The sequence below is a fragment of the Triticum aestivum genome, chromosome 2A (genome assembly GCF_018294505.1).
Source record: "Triticum aestivum cultivar Chinese Spring chromosome 2A, IWGSC CS RefSeq v2.1, whole genome shotgun sequence".
NCBI lineage: Eukaryota > Viridiplantae > Streptophyta > Magnoliopsida > Poales > Poaceae > Triticum > Triticum aestivum.
In genome coordinates, this window is record NC_057797.1 from 710,382,856 (window position 1) to 710,406,203 (window position 23,348).

The 23,348-nt window shown below is 43.5% G+C and overlaps 1 protein-coding gene across 1 annotated transcript; it reads left to right on the top strand.

Moving 5' to 3' along the window:
• Positions 1-20,637: 20,637 nt before the first annotated feature.
• On the top strand, positions 20,638-23,118 carry LOC123190437 (NAC domain-containing protein 67). Its single transcript, XM_044603075.1, has 3 exons — positions 20,638-21,786; positions 21,878-22,161; positions 22,290-23,118. Exons 1-3 carry the CDS (start codon positions 21,333-21,335, stop codon positions 22,905-22,907), a joined length of 1,356 nt encoding a protein of 451 aa, XP_044459010.1. The 5' UTR covers positions 20,638-21,332; the 3' UTR covers positions 22,908-23,118.
• Positions 23,119-23,348: the final 230 nt, after the last annotated feature.

Here is a 23,348-nt window from a genome sequence, read left to right on the forward strand (position 1 = left end):
CGTGAAGCACATTAGTGCCGATTTGAATTTGAGCCGGCATTAATGTGTGCATTAGTGCCGGTTCCAACGGCTAGTCGGCCGCTCTCATTAGTACCGGTTCATGGCGAACCTTTAGCACGGGTTCGTGCCACGAACCGGTACTAAAGTGAGTGGTGGCAGGATGTTGTCAGTCCGGGGCCCCTCCAGCACCTTTAGTACCGGGTCGTATCACGAACCGGTACTAAAGGTCGTCCTACATAGACCCTTCGTCCACCTGAGCTCGCTCTGTTCTTCCCCTTTCCCCTCTCCTCTCTGTTCTTTTCCCTCTTCCTCTCAAGCTCATCACACATTTTGCCAAAAATTTGTCAAGATTTGAAGGCCCCCATCCATTCAAATGATCACAAAGGTTAGCAACTTTGTCCTTTCATCTCTCATTGCTAGATTAGCTCGTGCAATACTTTATATAGTGATTGATTTTTGAGTTTAGTAATTTGGGAGGAATTATATATATGTGCTAGTATTTGATTTATATGCAATTTGAGGTCAAAAATAACACTTAGTTTGCATATGTAGGTGTGGTTTACTTAGTACCTTCTAAATCTCCGTCGTAACCACCGTCGATCGCTCGCAACGTCCCATCGCCGGCACCACCTTGTGGTGAGCCTCTTGTTCATGAAGTTTTATATAAAAAATTGATGTTTGTGTGATTTGGATATATAGTTACTCGTATAATTATCTTACCCATACGTTGTTTGTTATACATAGTGCCATGGTTTTGATATCCGTCCCCGTCGGCCCTCGTCCGGGTTATGATTCGGATGTGGTATATTCTCTTTTAAAACTATTCATTGCATTTCGTGTTTATGACAAATTATGCCCATCAAGTTGACATAGATATTTGTATTAGGAGGTATTTGAACCGGAAATTCCAACCAGCCCTATTGTCGAGAGGTTAAATTTAGTTGAAAGAGAAAACGAGGATTTGAAGGAAAAATTGAAAAGAATTGAGGGGGAGAAGATGGAATTGGAGTTGCATGTTGCTGATGTCGTCGATGATCACAAGATTAAGATGGAGAAAATGCGCTTGAAGATTAGAAAGATTAGAAAATTTGCCATTCATAGTGAGGCTTGGTATCATTATGTTGTTGGATCAATTGTTACCTTAGTTGCGATCTTGATTGCATTTGTTGTTGCATTTAAATTCTTTAGCTAGAGAGTTATTTGTTTGTTGCATTTAAGTGTTGTATGATCTTTATGTATGAAATTTATGTATTATATTAATTTGGTGTTTTCGGTGCTGTGTATTGAAGATGAGCCGGCAATGGATGTACGATGACCGATGCTCTCCCGAGTTCATTAATGGCATGCGTACTTTTCTGCTTGCGGCTGAGGCAAACAAGCGGGCGGATGGTTTTATGCCTTGTCCATGTGCTGGCTGTAAGAATGGTCACAATTACTCTATGTCAAGAAACATTCACGTCCACCTGTTTGAGTCCGGTTTCATGCCCCACTATAATGTTTGGACCAAGCATGGAGAAAGAGGGGTTATGATGGAAGACAATGAAGAATAAGAGGACGACGACAGCTATCCTGGCCATGGGTTCCCTGAATACGATGATACAACAATGAGGGAAGAAGCTGAGTCGGTAATGCGGGAAGAAGCTGAGCCGGCAATGCGGGAAGAAGCTGAAGAAGAGGCATCGGATGAGCCCATAGATGATCTAGGTCGGGCCATTGCCGATGCAAAGAGAAACTGCGCAAGTGATTTGGAGAAGAAGAAATTGCGGCGCATGTTAGAGGATCACAAAAAATTGTTGTACCCGAATTGCATAGGTGACAAGAAAAAGCTGGGAACTACAATGGAATTGCTACAATGGAAGGCAGAGAATGGTGTATCTGACAAGGGATTTGGAAAGTTGCTGGTAACGATAAAGAATATGCTTCCAAAGGACAACGAATTGCCCGAGAGTACGTACGAAGCAAAGAAGGCTATCTGCCCTCTAGGGTTAGAGGTGCAGAAGATACATGCATGCCCTAATGATTGCATCCTCTACCGTGGTGAGTACGAGGATTTGAACGCTTGCCCAGTATGCGGTGCATTGCGCTATAAGATCAGCCGCGATGACCCTGGTGATGTCGAGGGCGAGCGCCCCAGGAAGAAGATTCCTGCCAAGGTGATGTGGTATGCTCCTATAATACCACGGTTGAAACATTTGTTCCAAAACAAAGAGCATGCCAAGGCGATGCGATGGCACAGAGAAGACCGTAAGAAAGACGGAAAGTTGAGAGTACCCACTGACGGGTCGCAGTGGAGAAAAATCGAAAGAAAGTACGGGAAGGAGTTTGCAGATGACGCAAGGAACGTATGGTTTGGTCTAAGCGCAGATGGCATTAATCCTTTTGGGGAGCATAGCACCTGGCCTGTGACTCTATGTTTGTATAACCTTCCTCCTTGGTTGTGCATGAAGTGGAAGTTCATTATGATGCCATTGCTCATCCAAGGCCCTAAGCAACCCGACAACGACATTGATGTGTACTTAAGGCCATTAGTTTCACACCCAAAGATCTGGGATGTGATCAGCTTCACTATCATCACTTTCTTCTGTATTTCACACCAAGAGGGAATCTTTGTAATAGTTAGGGTAGCTAGTTATGTATTTTGGCATTTGAAACGCGAAGAAATTTTATGTGCAAGCAAATTCTTTCATGCATTTACTGATTTTTCAGCTAAATGACCTTGAAATTGAAAAGCATTTCAAATGAACTCACAAAAGGTTGAAAGTTGGCATGGTATCATAATTTCACCCACATAGCATGTGCAAAAAAGTAGAGAGGGTTACCGCAAAAACTGGATGCACTTCGTGTACAAAATGGACAATCTCTTTCGAAGTATCAGGGTTTCGGACAAAAACTCATCCGTTACAAAGGCATTTCATTTTTAAATAACCTAAGCATTACCAAATTGAATATAATGATAAAACACACTAATATTAAACATAAGAAAAAAGAATCACTGAAAAATCTATTTTCAAAGTTAAGTTATTCACAAACTAGTGATTCACACAAATTTCAAATAATTCAAAATTTAAACTATTCAAATTTGTAAACTACCGGTACTAACAGAAAGTTTTTAATTTTTTGTACCTAAAGCAAAAATATTCACAAAGAAACTCTAAATACAACAAAAAACAACTCTAAAATAAATAAAACAAAAATAAATAAAACAAAAAAAATAAAAAAAAAGCCCACCTACTAGGCCACAGCGGCCTGCATACGACTAGAAACCCAAATTCTAGTTGGGCCAGGATGCAGGCCCTCTAGCCCAGTAGGCCCAACAGGGCATCGCAGAAGAGGTAGGCCCAGAAGGCCTGCTTAAGAGAGGAGCTCGAGACAGCAGCGACGGTGGGGCTTATAAGCAGGTGCGAGTGCCCCTCGGCTAGCGAGGTGGGACTAAACTTTTGCGCCCCTTGCCTGGCAGCGCACACCCTTTAGTACCGGGTCGTGGCTCCAACCGGTACTAAAGTGGGGGCCTTTAGTACCGGTTGGTGCCACGACCCGGTACTAAAGGGGGTGCGGTTCCCACCGCTTCGCCTGGCCAAAACAGACCTTTAGTACCGGTTGGTGGCTCCAACCGGTACTAAAGGTGGGTTCTATATAAGAAAACACTTCAAAAAAAATTATTAGTTTCTCATCTCTCCCTGCTTCTTTCTCCTCTACCCCGTCACCGCCGCCCCTCGTCGCCACCCCCATCGCCGTCCGCCGCCGTCCCCGTCACCGTCCGTCGCCGTCCCCGTCGTCCCCGTCACCGCGCCCCGCCCCGTCCTCCCGTCGTCCCCGCCCGGCCCGTCCCCGTCCCCGTCGTCGCCGCCCCGTCTCCGTCTCCGTCCCCGTCCCCGTCGCCGCCCACCGTCGTCGCGCCTCGCCGGTGAGCTCCTGCCCCGGCCGCAACCACACACACACACATTGTTATAGAATTGTTAGCAATCTTTCTGTTTTTTAGTTATAGAATTATTAGAAATGTTAGTTTTAGTTATAGAAATGTTAGTTATATAGAAATATTAGAAATGTTAGTTATATAGAAATGTTAGTTATATTAGAAATGTTAGTTATATAGAAATGTTAGTTATATATAAATGTTTTTTAGTTATAGAAATATTAGAAATGTTAGTTTTAGTTATAGAAATATTAGAAATGTTAGTTTTAGTTATAAAATTTAGAGTTTGCATATATGAAATCACAATCCATCATTTAAAAAATGTTACTTTACTTTTGCGGCATATAGTATTTGTTGTCGATGATGCCCGGCCTGCATCCTCGCCATCGACCCGCTCGCGACGACGTCCTGCTTCAGAGGACCCATGTCCGGGACTGGGCTCCACCGGGCTGGCACTGGGAGGTGCTACCTTCAGGGGCGCGACACTTGGTGAGGAACCCGGCCCCGGGTCCCGTCGTCGACCCTCATCTCCTTTGGTGGCGTTCGCGTGGGCCACTTTCGGTGCGGAGGGAGCCGGCCCCGCCGGAGGTGGTACGTCGCCGTGTCAAGGAGGAGGACGAGCACGTCCATCGCTACATGGCTGCTATGGACGTCAGGTTCTCCAATACCTGGTAGGTTCTTTTGGGAGATCACCCGAGCTATGATCCAGTGATGGTTCCTTCTCTTTGGGTGTCCACTGCCCGCACCTCAGGAACCGCGAGTGGCCTAGATTACTCTGTAGTATTCGATCTTTATTAGCTTGCTAGCTAGCTAGCTAGTGATGTATTCGATATTATATCTATTATTCGAGACGATGTATTCGAGATTATATCTATTATTCGAGATGATGTATTCGAGATTATATCTATTATTCGAGACGACGTATTCGAGATTATATTCGATGATGCTTATTATGTACTATGATAGATTCAGTTTTTCCTTATTAATTGATTACATCCATGCATTCTAATTTGAATATATTTCTTTTGGATTAGTTAAACAAAACCTATGGTGGACAATACTGGCAGAGAGGGAGAAGAGGCCCTGTTCAATATCATACGCAATCCTCGCGGGCCAGATGATGATCAGAATGAAGAAGATTATGACGGCTCCGAATATCTAAACAACACCGGGGCGGGTGATATGATATTCGATCGCGACGACCGAATTGATGAAGTCATGAACTATGAACATGATGAAGAAAATGTTGATCTTGAAACAACAAAGACCGGCGAGGTATATATCTTTATATAAGCAGGAGTCTGGTGATCATCACATGTTTTAAATGACTTGAAGATATATTAACGAATTGATCTTTCTTCTTTCAGCCATACGGATCGAGCAAATCTTCAGGCAACATGAAACGAGGCCCAAACAAAAAGTTGAAGGAGGGCATAAAGTACAATATCGAGGCCATCAAACCTAATGGCGAACCATTAGCGCCTAAGAAGATTACGGACAAGTTCATTCGTCAGTGCGGAGTTCTTGTGAAGGACCAACTCCCGATCTCCCTTCAAGAATGGAGAGAGCCAGCAAAGCCACGTCCAGGAGTTACTTTTGTCGATGACAGACAAAAACTTATGCTTTGGGAAATGCTCATGGAACATTTCACCCTACCAGATCATTTCACAGATGCAGATGTGGAGAAAGTCAAGGACGCTGCTCTTAGGAAGATGGCGGTTGCATTCAAGAACCACAAGATTCGTGAATGGGTCAAGTACGTCAAGGGAGGAAGGAAGACTCCAGTATTCGAGGGAACACTAGAGAAGCAAAGTGCTCATTGGGATGATTTCTAGAAATTCAAGGATTCGGAATTATCTAAGGAACGGTCGAGAATAAACAAGGCCAATGCTGCAAAAAAGGATAAGTTCCATAAGCTGGGGCCAGGTGGCTATGCGGTGGGAATGCCTAAGTGGGATTAGTCTGAGAAAGAGATGCTAGATGCAGGTGTCAATCCAGAAACATTGAGCTGGGCCCCCAGGTGCAGGACTTGGTTCTATGCGCATGGGGGGGAGTTGGACCCGAAGACAGGCAAAGTTTCGAAGAAGGCATGTCTGGACGGAGCCGAAGATAAGCTACTTGTTGCAATAGAAGAGGCTCGATCGGGGGTGTTCGAGCCCAACAGAGAGAACGACGAGCTTACGCGTGCCCTGGGAAATCTTGAACACCCGAGAAGAACACGCGGCATGGGCGCTATGCCATGGTATGAGGGGTTTTCGAACTGGAACGCCGACTACAGAACCCATGCGAGAAAGAAGATTGCGGAGGAGAAGAAGAGGAAGATGGAGGAGGAGCAGAGGAAGCTAGACTATGAACGCCTTCAAGGCCTAGAATCAGCGCACGCGGACTTGGCAGTCAAATTCCAGCGGCAGCAGGAGCAGATCGACTCACTTAGCCAGCAAAGGGGGTCTCAACAGCTAGCGGATGATCCACCATTGGATAGCACCGTCCCATCCATGCCGAGAAGCAGCGTGGGTTCCGCCCCGGGCGGCGCATTGCTAGATAGCTACCCAGTGGAATCATGGAGAACACTAACTGCGAACTACACTTCAAAATGAAGAACATATCCATGAAGGTGGCAGACACCCTTGCTTTTACAAATCCCCCCGAGGCAACCTTCCATTGCAACCCGATTCCAGCGGGCTATGCTCGTGTCTTGGTTGATGAGGTGGTGGACCAATATTCGAGGCTAGAGCTTCACATTCCTGGAGGTGACGATGAGCACACACTAGGAGAGGCCAACCATCGTATCATCCTATGGAGAAATGATTGCATCATCTTTCGAAGGCCACCGACACCGCGTCATCCGACTCCTTGTCGAAGTCCGCCACCGAGTCAGCAGACTCCCGCTCCTCCAAGTCCACCAACGTGTCAGGCCACTCCTCCTCCAAGTCTGGCACAGCTTCAGGCCACTCCTCCTCCTCCAAGTCCGGCAAAGCGTCAGGCCACTCCTCCTCCTCCAAGTCCGGCAAAGCGCCAGGCCACTCCTCCAAGTCCGGCACAGCTTCAGGCCACTCCTCCTCCAACTCAGCCACATCAGCGTCTTCGCCGCCTCAGCAATCATGGAAGAGAGCCGCCTCAGCTATGGTGCGTAGCGGTACAAGTCGAGGTAGTACTGGAGGTACAGGCGGAGGCAAGCGATTTGAAAAAACGTAAAATTTTGTAAACCGAACACCTGAGTTCGTTTTTTCGATGTCATTTCTAAACGGCTAATCCAATGGAGGCATATGATATGGCGTTGGAGAGCTTATGAAAATGCGCTACTTTTTCATCTTGAGAGTTTTTTTCTAATTGTGAATGGTTTAAGAGTAATTTAGAAAATGGTCCAAGTCCTACCGAGTTCGTATTTTCGAGCTAATTTTTTAACCGTGCATCCGAATGCAGCAAATGATATGGCATTGGAAAGCTTGAATAAATGCGAAACTTTTTCGTATGTATTGTTTCTCCCAATTCTTTACGGTTTTAAGTCAGTTTCGAAAATGGAGAAAAACGTATTTTCGCCGTAATTTCTACAAACTTTATTAGAATGGGGCAAATAATATACCGCTGAAAAGCTATGGAAAATGCGAAGCTTTTTCATGTTGATGGTTTTCTATGATTCCTAGCCGTTTTCAAGTAATTTCGAAAACAGCGGGATCATGCGTTCTGCCTTTATCGCAAAACAGATTATTCGAAAATGCACCGCGTGAAGAACCTAAACTTCTCGGCGTGTTTACCTGAACTTCACTCTGTTTTTCACGTGATTTTTTTGCACGTAGCTATCCATCCACTGCTAGTAGCTCTCCATCCATTCACCGGAATTGAGTAGGTGATATACCGATGGAAAGCTGCTGTAAACACGCAACTTTCCTGTGTTGATCATGTTTTCATACCCGCGATGATTTTAAAAGTTTTTCACCTAAAATTCATTCAGCGTAGTAGTTGAACTTCCTGCTATTTTCACGTTAAACTTCTGTGACGTATTTTTGTTTGTAATTTTCTCATCCATTTCGTCAGTGTTACACAAATAATATTCATTTTGTAAAAACGTCTCTCACAATAATTTTTTTTAACTTTCTCCGACCGATGACTTGAAACTTACACAAATGATATTCCTGTAGTTTTGAGGTAAATTAGAAAATGGTGAGATCATGAAATGCACTGCGTGAAGTAGTTGAACTTTTGGGGCATGTCTGTTTGAACTTCACTCTGTTTTTGACGTGCTATTTTTTGCACTGCGTGAAGTAGTTGAACTTCTGGGACATGTCTGTTTGAACTTCACTCTGTTTCACTTTATTGTATTTTTCTTTTATGAAATACACACCGTGTACTACGAGAACTTCCGGTTTGTTATCACTTTTGAACTTCTCTCTCGTTTGAGAGAATTATTTTAAAACACAAAAAAATACATTTTTATGTATTTTGGACATCTAAATACATGGTGAACCTCTCTCACAAGAATTTTTTGAACTTTTCCTCGCCGAGCACTTGAACTTCTAGCAACCATTTTTTCCGTTTATGAGTTGTTTTTAAAAGTGCAAAAAATGGCGTTGTGTTTTTATTTTTTGAACAGGTAAATCCTAGGTTTTAATAAACTCCGAACTTCTGTGTTTTTTTCAATTTGAACTTCACCTTTTTATATTTTGATTAAAGAATTGTATTCAATTTTTATACGAAAAAATCGAGCATGGAAATACAAGGTGAACCTCTCTCGCAAGGATTTTGAACCTCCCGGACAGAGCACTTGAACTTCTTTAAACAAATATTTTAAGCTTTTTATTTTTCTATACTTTTATTCTCACCTGAAATGCATTCCTTGCCGTACTCGAACTTCTTGTTGTTTTCATTATGAACTTCTTTCAACAGGTAAGAATTTTTCGAATACATCAAAACGTGTTTTAAATGATATACATGAAAATTTTAAACCGTTCATCAAAATGTGGCACACAATATACCCGATGGAAAGCATCTGAATCGCAGCAAGTTTTTCGTGTAGACAGGTGTTACAAATTTGTTGCCGTTTGAGAGCGGTTTTTAAAATGGAAAAACAATGATGTTTTTTTTTTTGCTTTTTTCAACATGTAAATGAACGACAGACGTCTCGCACATAAAATTTTAACTATGGAGGATCACATGAACTTCTTCCAACAAACCTTTAAGCTCTTTGTTTTCTATTCATGTATTCTTACGTCAAATGCATTCCGTGTAGTAGTTGAACTTCCCGATGTTTTCACCTTGAAATTCTGTCATGCATTTTTGGTCAACCTCTCTCACAAGAATTTTTGAACTTTTCTTGGCCGAGCACTTGAACTTCTCTCAACAAAATTTTTAGACTTTGCCTTTTTATTCTTTTTTTCTCATATGAAATGCACACCATGCAGTACATGAACTTCTGGTAATTATGAAACCGAACTTCTCTCTATTTTGCTTTAGTAACAGAAAAGGTTTGAGTTTTTTATATACATCGAACCTCTCTAACCTTTTTATTTGAATATCTTTGTGTACTTTTTAGAAATATGAAAATTGGAGTTTTGTTAGAAACATCGAACTTCTTCGTTATTTTCAATTGAACTTATTGGTTTTATTCTTTAGTAATTGAAAATCCGAATTTCTTAAATAAATATCAAACTGCTATGCTTTTTCCAATTGAACTTCTTCGTTATTTTGGATTGAAAGTATTGGTTTTTTTCTATAATAACCGAAAAAATCGAGGTTTCAAATATAATATCAAACTGCTCCATTTTTTAAATTTGAACTTCTTCATTTTATTTCTTTTTAGTAATGGAAAAAAAATTCTAGGTTTATAATAAACATAGGACCGCTCATCAATTTTAAGTTGAACTTTTGGCTTTCTTTATAAATTAGAGAAGATCCAATGAAATCCATGTGAATTGTTTGAACTTTTTTGTTTGTCATTTTCTTTGACCTCTCCATTTTTCTTAATTTTGAACGTTCAGAGTTAACAAGTCCATTTATACATGAACTTTTCGATGATAGGTCCCCCACCGGCTCAAGTTTTATGCATTCGTATATATAAAAAAGGAAAGAAAAATAGAAAAAAAATGTTGCGTTCTTATGGACACCACTAACACTTTTTGTGAGCACATTGTTCCACTGTAAATTTTTGCATAATTTTTGCCGCAAAAAATGCGTTTTTTTGTCATTGTCAACATCAAGTAGCATAACTTGATTTTTTTTCCTGATGGAATTATACTAGTTGAACTGCTACAGGTTTTTTGTTGAACTGCTACTACATGATGGCACAAAATCATTTCTTGTGCGCTCCCGTGTATACGCGCAACACACGAAGCATCAACCTTCATATAAATGAACTTCTATCATTGGTATTTTTGAACCTTTTTTGCATTCTTTGTATAATAAAATTTCTACTGTCACCACACAGAGAGTCTTGATCAGAGGCGAAATCTTCAAGAAAACCTGATTAGTGCTCTCGTCGGCCACAAATGTCTCTATCTCTCTTCATAAAACACAAGGCTTGATACACAAGAACAATTAACACTCTACGGCATTGATGCATTTTTGGAAATAAACCTGTGAAACTAAAATCAACGGACTAAAACACCATTTTTTCACCTACACATACAACTGAACTTCAGAACATGTGCATGCGTGCTCGGTCGATGCGCTAACAGAGCAAAGTGCATGCGTGCTGGAGGAGGGCGCGTCATAGCAGAGGGCAGGTCGCACCAGAGGGGAGGGCAGACCACGCCGGAGCGAAGTGAAGGTCGCACCACAGTGGTGAACCTCTCTCACACAGAGGCGGAGGGGAGGGAAGGCCACGAACGGCAGCGCGCGTCGCCGGGTGCTGTCGTCGTCGGGATCCCGGGCTGCGACTGTAGGGATCATGGCGCGCGGGGGTTGAATCATGGAGCGCAAATGCTTGGCGCGGCGGGCGCATGGAGAAGGTGCGGGCGGCGCGAGGTGGCACTCATCGGTGTCATGGCACGGCCGCGGTGGCGGGATCCAGCGGTTTGGCGCACGGCCGCGGCGGCGGGATACGCCAGTTGGGGGGCAGGGCCACGACGACGGGATCAGGTGATTTGAGGTGGGGCAGGCCATGGGAGGCGCTTGGAGGTGAGGATGGGGGCGCAGCGGCGGGGTTCTCTGTGGAGGGCGTGCGCCGGCGTGGGAATCGGGGATCTGGGGAGGTGGCTGGGTGCGGGGCATGCGGGGGTGGCCGGGGAGGGAGGCGGTGGTGGCTTCGCGGGCCGGGGAGGGAGGCGGCGGTGGCTACGCGGGGGGGGGGGGGGGGGGGGGGGGGAGTAAGGCGGTGGCCGCGCCAGCAAGGGAGGGAGGCGGCGGTGGCTGAGCCGGCCAAGGAGGGAGGCGATGGTGGCGGCGTGGTGCAGATTGTAGGAGAGGGGAGATGGGATCGGGGAGGGGAGGAGAGGGGATTGTGGGGTTAGTGGTCAGGGGTGGGTCGAGATTGTTTTTTTCCTTTTTTTCGTCCACTGTAGCGATTCGGGACTTCGGGAGCATCCGTCGCCTCCTATATAGGACTGATTGTGATCCAAATAACTATTCTAATCCTGGGATTAGAATAGTGTTATCCTATATATATATATTATAATCGGTTCTACTAGAAATTCTATTTATATATATGCATAACGTGTACAATATGTAGTATCGTAAAATAACAGCAAACGAAAAAGAATTAAATGGAAAACACAAAATTAAATGAAAAAGAAATCATAAACCCAAAACCCCCCAATCTTTTAATACCGGTTGGTGACACCAACCGGTACTAAAGGGCTCCCTGCCCCCAAAGCTAGCTCGTGCCACGTGGTTGCCCTTTAGCACCGGTTCGTGCTGAACCGGTAATAAAGGGGGGGGGGGGGGGGTGCTTTAGTGCCTACACTTTAGCGCCGTTATCAAATCGGCACTAAAGGGCCTTACGAACCGGTGCTATTGCCCGGTTCTGCACTAGTGTGACTATATTCGGAATACATGTCTACATTATATTGATGAACTGGAGCTAGTTCTGTGTCACCCTAGGTTATGACTGTTGCATGATGAACCGCATCCGGCATAATTCTCCATTACCGATCCATTGCCTACGAGCTTTTCATATATTGTTCTTCGCTTATTTACTTTCCCGTTGCTATTGCTATCATCACTACAAAATACCAAAAACATTACTTTCACTACTGTTACCTTTTGTTACCGTTACCACTACTATCATATTACTTTGCTACTAAATACTTTGCTGCAGATATTAAGTTTCCAGGTGTGGTTGAATTGACAACTCAGCTCCTAATACTTGAGAATATTCTTTGGCTCCCCTTGTGTCGAATCAATAAATTTGGGTTGAATACTCTACCCTCGAAAATTGTTGCGATCCCCTATACTTGTGGGTTATCACACGCCTACTTAACACGGACCCTGAGAGTTCGGACTTAAAGTCCGGCGGAGTGTCCGACGCTTGAGCGTTAAGGGGAGTTCGGTTCATCTTTGGGTTTGCCACTGACGCCGTCCCCTCCGGATCTCCGTTAGCAAATTCCATAGTTGCAGAGAGTCCTGAGGGCTCTAAACTCCCGTTCTCGGACCCGACAACCCGCTCTGGATCTAAGGCCGGAGCGACAACTGGGGCCGCGAACCCCTCGAAGATCAAGTCCACTCGGATATCGGCGACATAGTTTAGGTTCCCAAAACTGATATGATGACCAAGGGCGTAGATGTCGATCTTCTCGAGGTGGCCAATCGAGTTGGCACATAGCGCGAAGCCGCCAAATACAAAAATATGGCCAGGGAGAAAAGTCTCCTTCATGGTGGCATTGTTGTAGATGATTGACGGGGCCATCGAACCTTCTGCTGACAACACAGAGGAACTCTCAATGAAAGCACCAATGTCGGTGTCAAAACCGGCAGATCTCGGGTAGGGGGTCCCGAACTATGCGTCTAAGGATCGAAGGTAACAGGAGGGAGGGGACACGATGTTTACCCAGGTTCGGGCCCTCTTGACGGAGGTAATACCCTACTTCCTGCTTGATTGACTTTGATGATTATAGGGGTTACAAGAGTTGATCTACCTCGAGATCGTAATGGCTAAACCCTAGGTGTCTAGCCTGTATGATTGTGATTGGGACTAAACCCTCCGGTTTATAGAGACACCGGAGGGGGGCTAGGGTTGTACAGAGTCGGTTTATGGAGAAAGGAATCTTCATATCCGAACGCCAAGCTTGCCTTCCATGCCAAGGAGAGTCCTCTCCGGACACGGGGGAAAGCCTTCTATCTTATATCTTCATGGTCCATCAGTCCGGCCCACGTCACATAGCCCGGACGCCCGGGGACCCCCTAATTCAGGACTCCCTCACCCACCTCGAAGAGCGCATAGCCTGTTTGGGGGAGGATGCGTCCGATGGGGTGGTTGTTGGCAGCGTCGCCATGGGCGGTGCCAGGAATGCGCTCGAGCCCGTCATTGCCCACCATGAGGGCGCGTGTCGCGGAGTTGGAGGGGGGCGCGTCGCATGGGGTGGTGTAGGTAGTGTCGTCAGGGCGCAGCGCCGGGAGTGCGCTCGAGGCCGCCACCACCCACCTCAAGGAGGCGCGTCACCGAGTTGGAGGGGGTGCGTCGTGGGTGGGTGGTGCGGTGGCGCGTCTGCGGCGGTGGTGCGGTGGCGCGGTGTGAACGACGGCCTGCAGAGTGGTTGAAGTGCGACGGTGTTTGGATAAGGTGCGAAGCGAGTGGGGAGAGTGGGCGACGGGGGAGAGGATTGCGTGGCGATGGGGATAAAGGACCTGGAAACGTTCCCTCTGTTCTGAGTGAAAAGTAAAGAACAAGAGAGTTTAATGAAAGATGATCCATCAGTCTTTATTGATGATAGAAGTGGGGTATTTATACCCAGGCGGAAGTACACATGGTGCTTGGCGGTCAAGTAAAAACATAGTTACTTGAGAGCCAAGGAATTACATAGTTGCCTTGAGAACCAAGGAAGTACATGGTTGCTTGAGAACCAAGCAACCTATCTAACAATTAACTTAATCCTAATTAGCTTAATTAATAAGCAACTATTCTATTCTTAACACTCCCCCTTGTACAACGCCTCTTCTTTGGTGCATCCATCATCTTGACAAATTCTTTGAATAATCTTGAATGTCTCCTCCAAAAACCCTGTGGGAAAAATATGAGGAGAATAGTGCAGATATGTTGCTAAAACTCCTTTAAACCCAGTGGGAAAAAATAATAAGGAGAAAATGATGCAACATATAATGATTATTGTCTCTTGTTAACTCATATGAGAAAAACCTTTGAAGAAGGAGAAAAATCATTGATGAGTTTAGAGAACAATTAATATGTCTTGAGGACTTCCTTTAAAAACCCCGATAGGGAAAATAGAAAGTATGACGTATTATCTTTGATAAGATATTGCCTCATTAAAAACCATTATGAGAAACTTTGATAGAAAACTCATAAGAGAAAAGAGTGCGATATGATATGCCATTGAAAACTCCTTTAAAACCCAGTGGGAAAAATATAAGGAGAAAGTTTATGACATATAAGGGCACTTGTGTTTATATTGTCTCGTTAAAAACCTTTTATGAGAAACCATTAGGGAAAAACTCATGAAGGGAAAAAGAGTACAACATATGCAATCTTACAATTGTTAACAGGTTATAGTTTTGGAGATTACTCCCCCTGAAGTTTGCAAATCTAGGGGATGTGTCATACCAATTGCATTGACATGACCATGGCATTGTGAATAATCTGTAGGATTTTCACAATATTTTGTTTGCAAATTGTTTCCTCACTTTCTGTAATTCGTAAGGATAAGTGATTTCAAGCAATGTGCTTTATGATATTGCTCTTCATATAACCTGTAGGTATTGAGTAACACAAGTGGTAGAATCTTGATAAAATCAAGTTATGTGATTCTGATGAATTTCAACCACATGATTTCGAGTGTGGTTAATCATTCTACTGAACCATGCATATTTTGCAATGCTTTTAAAGAATGATAAGTGGAAATAGTCGTTAAAGTATATTTAGATGACTTTCATGAGAAGACTATTATAGTGAATTTAGTCATTGGTATGGCATTGTTGGGATCAAATAAGGAGCCAATATCATTACATCATATTACGGTCATATTTTTATTTTCCTGATAGAATTGTCCAAGATTTATTGTGAGTTTGAGATATAAGCTAATATTTCTTATATCAACCATATACCTTTTGTTAGGGGTTGCACTCTGAACAAAGATAGCAAATATAGTGTCAGGCCTGACGAAGTTTGCAATGATATGAGTGCATTGACATTAGTGAGATATAGAACTTCAGGTCCTGATATCACTTCATTATCACCCCTAGGTATGAATGGATTTGTACCCTATCAGGGGTACTATGACCATATTACATGTCTTTTATTGGTATGATATATCCACATTGAACTTCTCGTACATGTCTTGGATATATGTAGACTGGTATGTATTCTTGAGAGAATGCTCAAGTTGTAAGCTAAATTTGGTTAAATCCAAATTTCCCGTCTAGAGATGATTATGTGTATGTTTAGGTCTTGTATAGACATTGATGATGAGGTCATCAATATACACTGAGGTGATGAAAGGATATCAAATTTGGGATTCCTTTATTAAACACATAAACAATCATCATTATTCGAGTAATCCTTTTGAAGAAGGAACTCATTTAGTCGGTAGTACCATATGATTTTCGACTATTTCAAGTCATAGAGTGACTTATGAAGTTTTACACAAAACTTTGTTGCGATTTGCTTTTGGATTTGGAAGTATAAGCCCTTCAGAGACTTCAATAGGGACTTCCAAAATAAGTGACTCATATGAGTATGTAGCCACTTCATCCATCAACTGCATGGATAATATTATTATTTTTATTGCCAATGATATTTAGTATCGAAACATAATTCCACTCATACCAAGAGGGTATGTTACATCGTAATTGATGTCGGGTCTCTGCGTGAACCCTTTTGCTACAAGCCTCGCTTTCTCACCACCTCATTGACTTTATCTATGAATGAGAAGTTTTTTGTATTCCATGTGGAAGATACTTATGAGGAGTAGGTATTACTGCGGTAAATACCACTCGTTTGCAGAGCGAGTGCTATTCTTCATTACTTGCTTCCTTTTATGTGAACCAATATGAGTGCAAGAGGCACTCTACCATGGATTTTGGTTCAGGGCCCAAAAGGTTTTAGCAATTTGAGAAGAAATATATGTCGACAAATGTAGTCTTTAGTTTATATGATTCTGATGGAATCATTGAAGTTTGTGGATAATATATTTGTTCCTTTTTAACTCCTTGTGATTTCCTACAACAAGTGGAGTCAAGGTGTTTCGATGTCCCGGCACCAAAACATTTGTGCACATTTATGTCGGGCTTTGGATTATGAGCATCCAGTGAGGTGTCTTTCAACTTGATGTTGAATTACATTTACTGGTTGATGATTTGATTTCCTCTGTTTCCGCGGAAGCATATGAGAAGTTATATCTCGTGTTGTCAGATTTTCTCCCCCTCTTGCTCTCATTTGGGGAGAAGAGTGGTTTATCAGGTACCTCCACTCTTTCTGACACTTTACTGCAGGAATATAGAATTCAGTGACACCTTGTTATCAGTAAATGTATGTGGCAGATTTGCAATGTGTTGCAAATATATGATTCTCTAAACTTCTAGTTCAGATTCTTTGAGTACATGGTTATAAGGATTGAATGTCAATAACATTTCTAATTTATTTCTCGGCATTCTTTGTGGTACTTATCTCCCCCTAATGCCGAAAATATCCTTATTGCTGATGCAATCAGCATACGGGCTATGGATAATTTTTGGGTGACGGATAAATTGTTATTCCTCACATAGATCCCTAATTTTCTGTGAGTGCCCTTTGATGTATGCTGGAGTGGTGATATCAGTATGTAACCGAATTATCGCAGATGGGAAATACTTTGTTGATTTCCACGTAGTTACTACAAGGGGAAAATAGTATGATATGCAGTTGTTATGATTTAGATCATACTTACGGTGTGTAAGGCCATATGTGTCCAACAAGAGGCTGATAAATTTACAATTCTTTAAGAGTGGTCATGTAAGTCATTTGATTATCTTTGATAAGAAATTTAGTTAAATCATTCTGGGTATGTATATAGAGTACTGAATGCAATTACAAAATAGTCATGAAATGAGTTCCCCGACATTGTCCATTCGAATGGGTTTATTCTTATTTCAGGAGAATTTGCTCCTACTTTGATGAGTCAAGCAATTTATTGGGTAAGATCATGGTTGTGTGTGATAAGAGACACACTTGAAGACATTTTGTGAATGTCTATATGAGTACCATGAAGTATCTAAATTACCCCAGATAATGGTTAAGCAATCCGCATATATCTTTTGAATGTGTTCAAGGGAGAATAATTAAGTGGCATGCTTAGAATTTTAAGGTGAGAGTGCCTTAAAACTTATTTCCCCTATGGCACATGCGGTGCACATAAAATCTGATGATTTGGGAAAATATGTAACTTGATAAGTTGTGACCAACAGAATTGTCAAATAATTTTCTAATCATCCCCAAACCAGGATGGCTAAGGCTATCAAGCCTAATATTTAATTCATTAATACTTAGAAAATCATTGTGTACGCAACAATATTGAGTACAACTTGAAACATACATACAAAATTATCGAATATTGTATCCAATGGATATGATATTGGACATTTTACTATATGTAGTAGTACAAGTATATGCTAATAATATGTTGGGATAATTAGGAGATCACCCGAGGTCTCTGATATGTGCAAATGAGTTTATACTCCATTTTCTACATTAGATTGTGGTCCTCCTTCTGATGAAGATTCTGAGAACAATCCTTTACCAGAATCTGGTTGTTATTTGCAAATTTTCAAATTTATCCCATTGAACTTATTGGCCTTTTAATAAATTTGTGGTGTGGTTCGACCATATGTTTGAGGGTTTGGTAATCATAGGTACAATATTTATATAACCACACATTTGACAAACTTGAGAGTTGTCTTTTGATCATTTGAAAATGAACGATTCCTATTAAGAGATAATTCTATCTTTGGTTGTCTATTATCCTCCACTTTACTTTGAATTCCTCATGGTTCTCTTTTGTTACCACTAACTTGCATAGTATTCTCGGTTCTAGCAAGAATTTCAAATAATGGTATAGCACTCGTTGGGTGAATCTGATGATTTTAAGAAATTCCATGTTTCTTGATCATAAAAATGGTAGTACCATCTTAAGAGGATGTAAAGTGCATTAAGGGCTTTTCAACTAGATCTTTATATAGGAAAATATTTGATCACAGATCTCAACTTGAAGTTGATTAAGTGACAGAGTTGTGAGATGCAATAGACTTGGGGTCTTGAAAAACGAATGGGTGATCATTCGTGATGTGCTCATGGCAGCGTGTTTCTCTTAAGGAAAATATTCAAAGTGAATAAATACTCATCCATAATGTACTTAGTTTGAGATCTAAGTGAAGTTTGCGACATATAAAATGAATATGTACATATTTAGCTATCAAGAGAATAGCCATGGCATTTTTAGAACAGGGGGTTAGTCACTACAAAATAACAACCAAAAAAAATGATGTGGATCTTGTGATAGTGCTTCAGACACTCAATCTTTGCTATAAATTATGGTCTCCACCTTGATGTATGGACCACAATATCATCACAAATAGTAATATTTGTGTAATTTTCCACAACTTATTCAAGCAAAATGATGCTTAAATAATTGATACCGGAAGAAAAATGCCATTTTAACATGTAAGATCAATATTATTATTATTTTACTATGATAGTAAATAATTTTAGTGAACAACAATAATTGCTTCAAAGGAGCAAATTTTATAATAGCTAATGCTATACACTCATATGTGTAGACCTCAATTTATATAGAATAACACTTTGAAGATAATCACCGGATGCGGTGTAGATCTCGCAGTAATAGAAACATAGCCTGACTTTTGTCAGTAGATGTTCATAATTCTATTACCTTATGTTATGCAGAATGTATGAAATCACTTTGAAGGTAATCATCTATCAAAGTGACATGATGTACACCCTGTAGTAATAGTGGATAGTCTGCAAAATTTGCAGTAGATGCCAGTATTACCTTATGATATCTTGAGGTAGTCACATATAATATTAATATTTGGAAGAGCCCTAGGAGGTAGTCATCTTGTTAAAAAGACAAGATGTAGACCTCAAAGTGGTGGTGGATAATCTGCAAGTGGTGCAGTAGATGCCACCAATACCTTGTGATTCACAAATAAAATTTGGGCTGGTCACATTTATATTTCGAAGAGCACATCGAAGGTAGTCATCTTATCAAAATGACAAGACGTAGACCTCACAGTAGTGATGGATAATCTGCAAATTGTGCAGTAGATACCATCAATACCTTGTGATTCACATTTTTTTATGTAGTCATATTAAGTATGACACCTCGTAATCCTTGTTTCGGATTTACGCCAAGATTTGCAAGAGAGAGAAACAAATTCAATTGCAAAACATAATTGTTTCACTAAAATAAACATGTTATATGGATTGCTTGAAAAACAAACAGATTTAACATGTAACAGATTCTAGAAAATTTGTCTAGAATAATCATTTACATATAGTAAATACGATACATAGATTGAACTCCATAATAATTAGATCTGAGGATCCAAGAAGAAAGTCTGTTGGGTAATCTGTAGTTGTTACGGCCTGAAAAATTATTTCAGAAATCCCAGTTGCACAGACGTAAAGTACAGTATAGTCTGTGGCCTGAAGATGTACTATAGATACTAATATGTGAATACTAGGAAGTTGGAGAACCAAACCGAAAATCGCCAGAATGGATAAGGTTGCCCCAATCTTCTTCTCGTGCGGTTCCTGAGGGGAAAATTACCGCCGTCGGCGGCGGACACGAGGGCTCGCCGGGCCAGGGAGAGGATCCAGGCGCCACCAAACCTCGTACGCGAGGACGCCGCCGTTGCTCGGACTTGAGCGCGGGCCACCTCCACCGCGTGATGCGGCTGCTCTGTGGAGAGCCGGGCCGAGGCCCGCTCGGAGGAGCGGCGTGTCGTGGCTGTGGTGTCCGCCGCGCCCGGAGGACTGATGCTTCTGCGACCGTCCTCGACGAGGTTGTTGCCGCTACAGTGATGGCGAGACGGCGAGACGGCGAGCAGCAGTGGCCGCTAGTTCCAGTTCAAGAAATTAGAAAAAGACATGGTACCTTCTTCTTCCCTTTGCATGACTGGATGATACGTTCTTGATTGAAGCTTTCTCTTCCTGATCAAGGATTTCTTCCGGTTGATGCTTCAGCCACCTATTCATCTCGCCATGCTCACATGCTCGGATGAAGCGATGCACTATGTGGTGCAGAAAATGCAGTTAATTTCGAGATCACTGGAAGAAAACAAATACTTAATTACTAAATGGAATTAGTGTTTCCTGATCGATTTCTCTTATGGCTGTTTTAGGCGTTCGTGCCGAGAGGAGCCAGGCCGAGGGGAGCGTCGTTGCGCCGATGCGCGCCACTGCCTCCTGTCCCGCAGCGGGCTGCAACGATGAGACTCTGTGCGCGTGCCGGCCGGAGGGTGTCGCTGCAGAGGGTGGTCGGCCATGGCCATATCCTCCGCGCCGTCGATCTGCGCGGATGTGAGCCTTTTCTTGTTCTGCTCTTTTTGTTTGTAGTTCAAGAATGATCAATTCTTCGTGAGATTCGTGTGAGCGCATATATACATACAGGGTGAACAATCCATTGTTAGATCACTGTTTGACCACAAGAAAACATGATCTAATAGGCAAAGATTAAAATAGGGAAACACTATTAGTTTTCCTGATCAAGGCCTTTAATCCTTGGATCGTTGGGGATCAACAAGATCTGTTCTTCATCCTCTGCAATGATGTTCTGCTCTTCTCTTGTCCGGCCAAATCGCTCGATAGGAGAGCAAAGTGCATGATAACGTGTTCTGAGTGAAAAGTAAAGAACGAGAGAGTTTAATGAAAGATGATCCATCAGTCTTTATTGATGATAGAAGTGGGGTATTTATACCCAGGCGAAAGTACACATGGTGCTTGGCGGTCAAGTAAAAACATAGTTACTTGAGAGCCAAGGAATTACATAGTTGCCTTGAGAACCAAGGAAGTACATGGTTGCTTGAGAACCAAGCAACCTATCTAACAATTAACTTAATCCTAATTAGCTTAATTAATAAGCAACTATTCTATTCTTAACACCCTCCATGAGACGCCCAGCCCGAACGATTACCGAGCATGACGTGTCATTAGCTCTGTGCCACCGCGCTAAGATATCTGACGGCAGAAAATACGTCATGACGTAATTGCTTCGTGCCACATGCATATAACACTTATCATTTAGGTTATTTTATTACATTGATGATTGATCCACAAGCAAATCTTGATGAGCTGTACTGTATTTGGCTTCCAAACACGACCTTATCCGTAACGGGGGAGTCCACGGGCACCACGACGCCGTGCGCTTCGCTGGCGGTCCGGGCGGTATATAAATCGTCGGATTACTACCCGGGTACGGAATCGTCTCTGTCCCAAGAGGAATCGGATGCGACTCCGCATCTCGACCTAAAACCGCGGCTCGCCGTCGATCGAGGTGGGCCAGGTGCAGGCGGGCGGCCGGCCGGCCGTACGTGCAAATCATGGATGGGAAACTACGTTTTTCCGCTGAACCTGCCTCCGGGCTACCACTTCGCCCCGTCGGGAGACGAGCTCATCGTCCACTACCTTCGCCGGAAGCTGGACGGCCTCCCGCCGCACCTGCCCATCTTCAACGACGTGACGCCCATCATCGACTACCGCCCGGAGCAGATCACAGGTACGCACTCGGTCTCTCCCATCATCACACCATGAGTAGCGTTGGGTTGATTGATTTGGAATGCAAGCTAAAGCATGATTTGATGTTGCAGATGAGTTCAGAGACTTCGGGGAGGGGGCTCGGTGGTACTTCTTCACCAAGCGGACCCGCAAGTACGCGACGGGCAGCCGGCCGGACCGGACCACGCCGGGCAATGGCTTCTGGAAGGCCACGGGCCCCGTGAGGGAAATCCCCATCTGCCCCGGCGGCAAGCTGGTCGGGCGCGCGAGGACGCTGGTGTTCTACACCGGGCCGGAGAAGCCGACCCACTGGACCATGTACGAGTACGAGAACCGCACGTCCGAGGCAGAGGCCAATGACAAGAACGTCGACAAGGTGATTCATCTTAATGGGGTGTTTCCGTTGATCTATTTTGTTTCCTCTTCTCTCCATCGCGTGTCCGTGTGTGCGTGCGTGTCTGACAGGCCGACGATGATCATATGATTCATATCTTTGCATCGCAGCTTGGTGAGTGGGTCTTGTGCACGATACAGAAGAGTCAGCGCTGCGACCAGAAGAAAGAGGCAGGCGGCAAGGCTAAAAGCAAGGCAGGCGGCAAGAAAAGGAAGGGCAAGGCACGGAACGGCGCCGATCTAGTCCAGATTCAGAGCGCCGAGGTGCCGGAGATTGCGTGGCCGGAGAAAGTTGATGAGGCGTACGTGTTCGACGACCTGGAGCAGACAGGTTGCCCCAAGAAGAGACCACAGATTGAGCAGCATGAACCGCCGCGCTCAGAGACAATGATGGTAGACGACTATGACTACAATGGTATCCAATACATCTGGGATGATGAGTACATGCCGCCGCCGCCGCTGCCGCTGCCGCTGGAGTATGAGGTGGCGCCTCATGTTGCAGGAGTAGGATACAGCTACAACAACATGATGTATCAGCCGGCTAACAGCTACCTACATGCTGCGCATTACGCGGTGGAGCAGGATGGGTACGCCGGCGGACATCTCGGCAGCCTCTTGGGCACGGGCAACATTCCATGTGCTTACCGGCCGCAACATTCTTGCGCCGCTGGAATCACCAACTTGCCATGGAGCAGGGGGGCGACGACGAGCGGGCAGGTAGAGCCGTGAGACCAGGGGTCTCTGGTTCACTTCGGTGCGGTTCGGGGAGCCTACAGAATAGATTTGCCGGATGAGTAGGGGATTTATAGGACTTGCAGAGAGCGCTCACTAGGGGTGTGTTCGTCGTCAACTCGTCATTAGGGTATATGTAGTAGTCCCTCCGTAAACACTCTTATATCAGTTTATAGAGGAAGTAATAGACTAATAGTACGCTTTAGGATGTCTGGTTTTTGTGTGTCATCTTTTGTTTGTCGAGGTCTATTTTGCTGCCGTATATATGGAGGCGGACGTTTGGTCTATGGGGATATATGTCCCTGGAATCCACATCGTGTGTAAGTGTGTTGCGATCCCGTTGCTAAAGTAGTGAATTAGGAGATACGGGAGGCTCCTGCTGTGCGAAAACGCGTTATACACAGCTGCCAAAGTGCTATACTGTCAGAAGGACAGGCT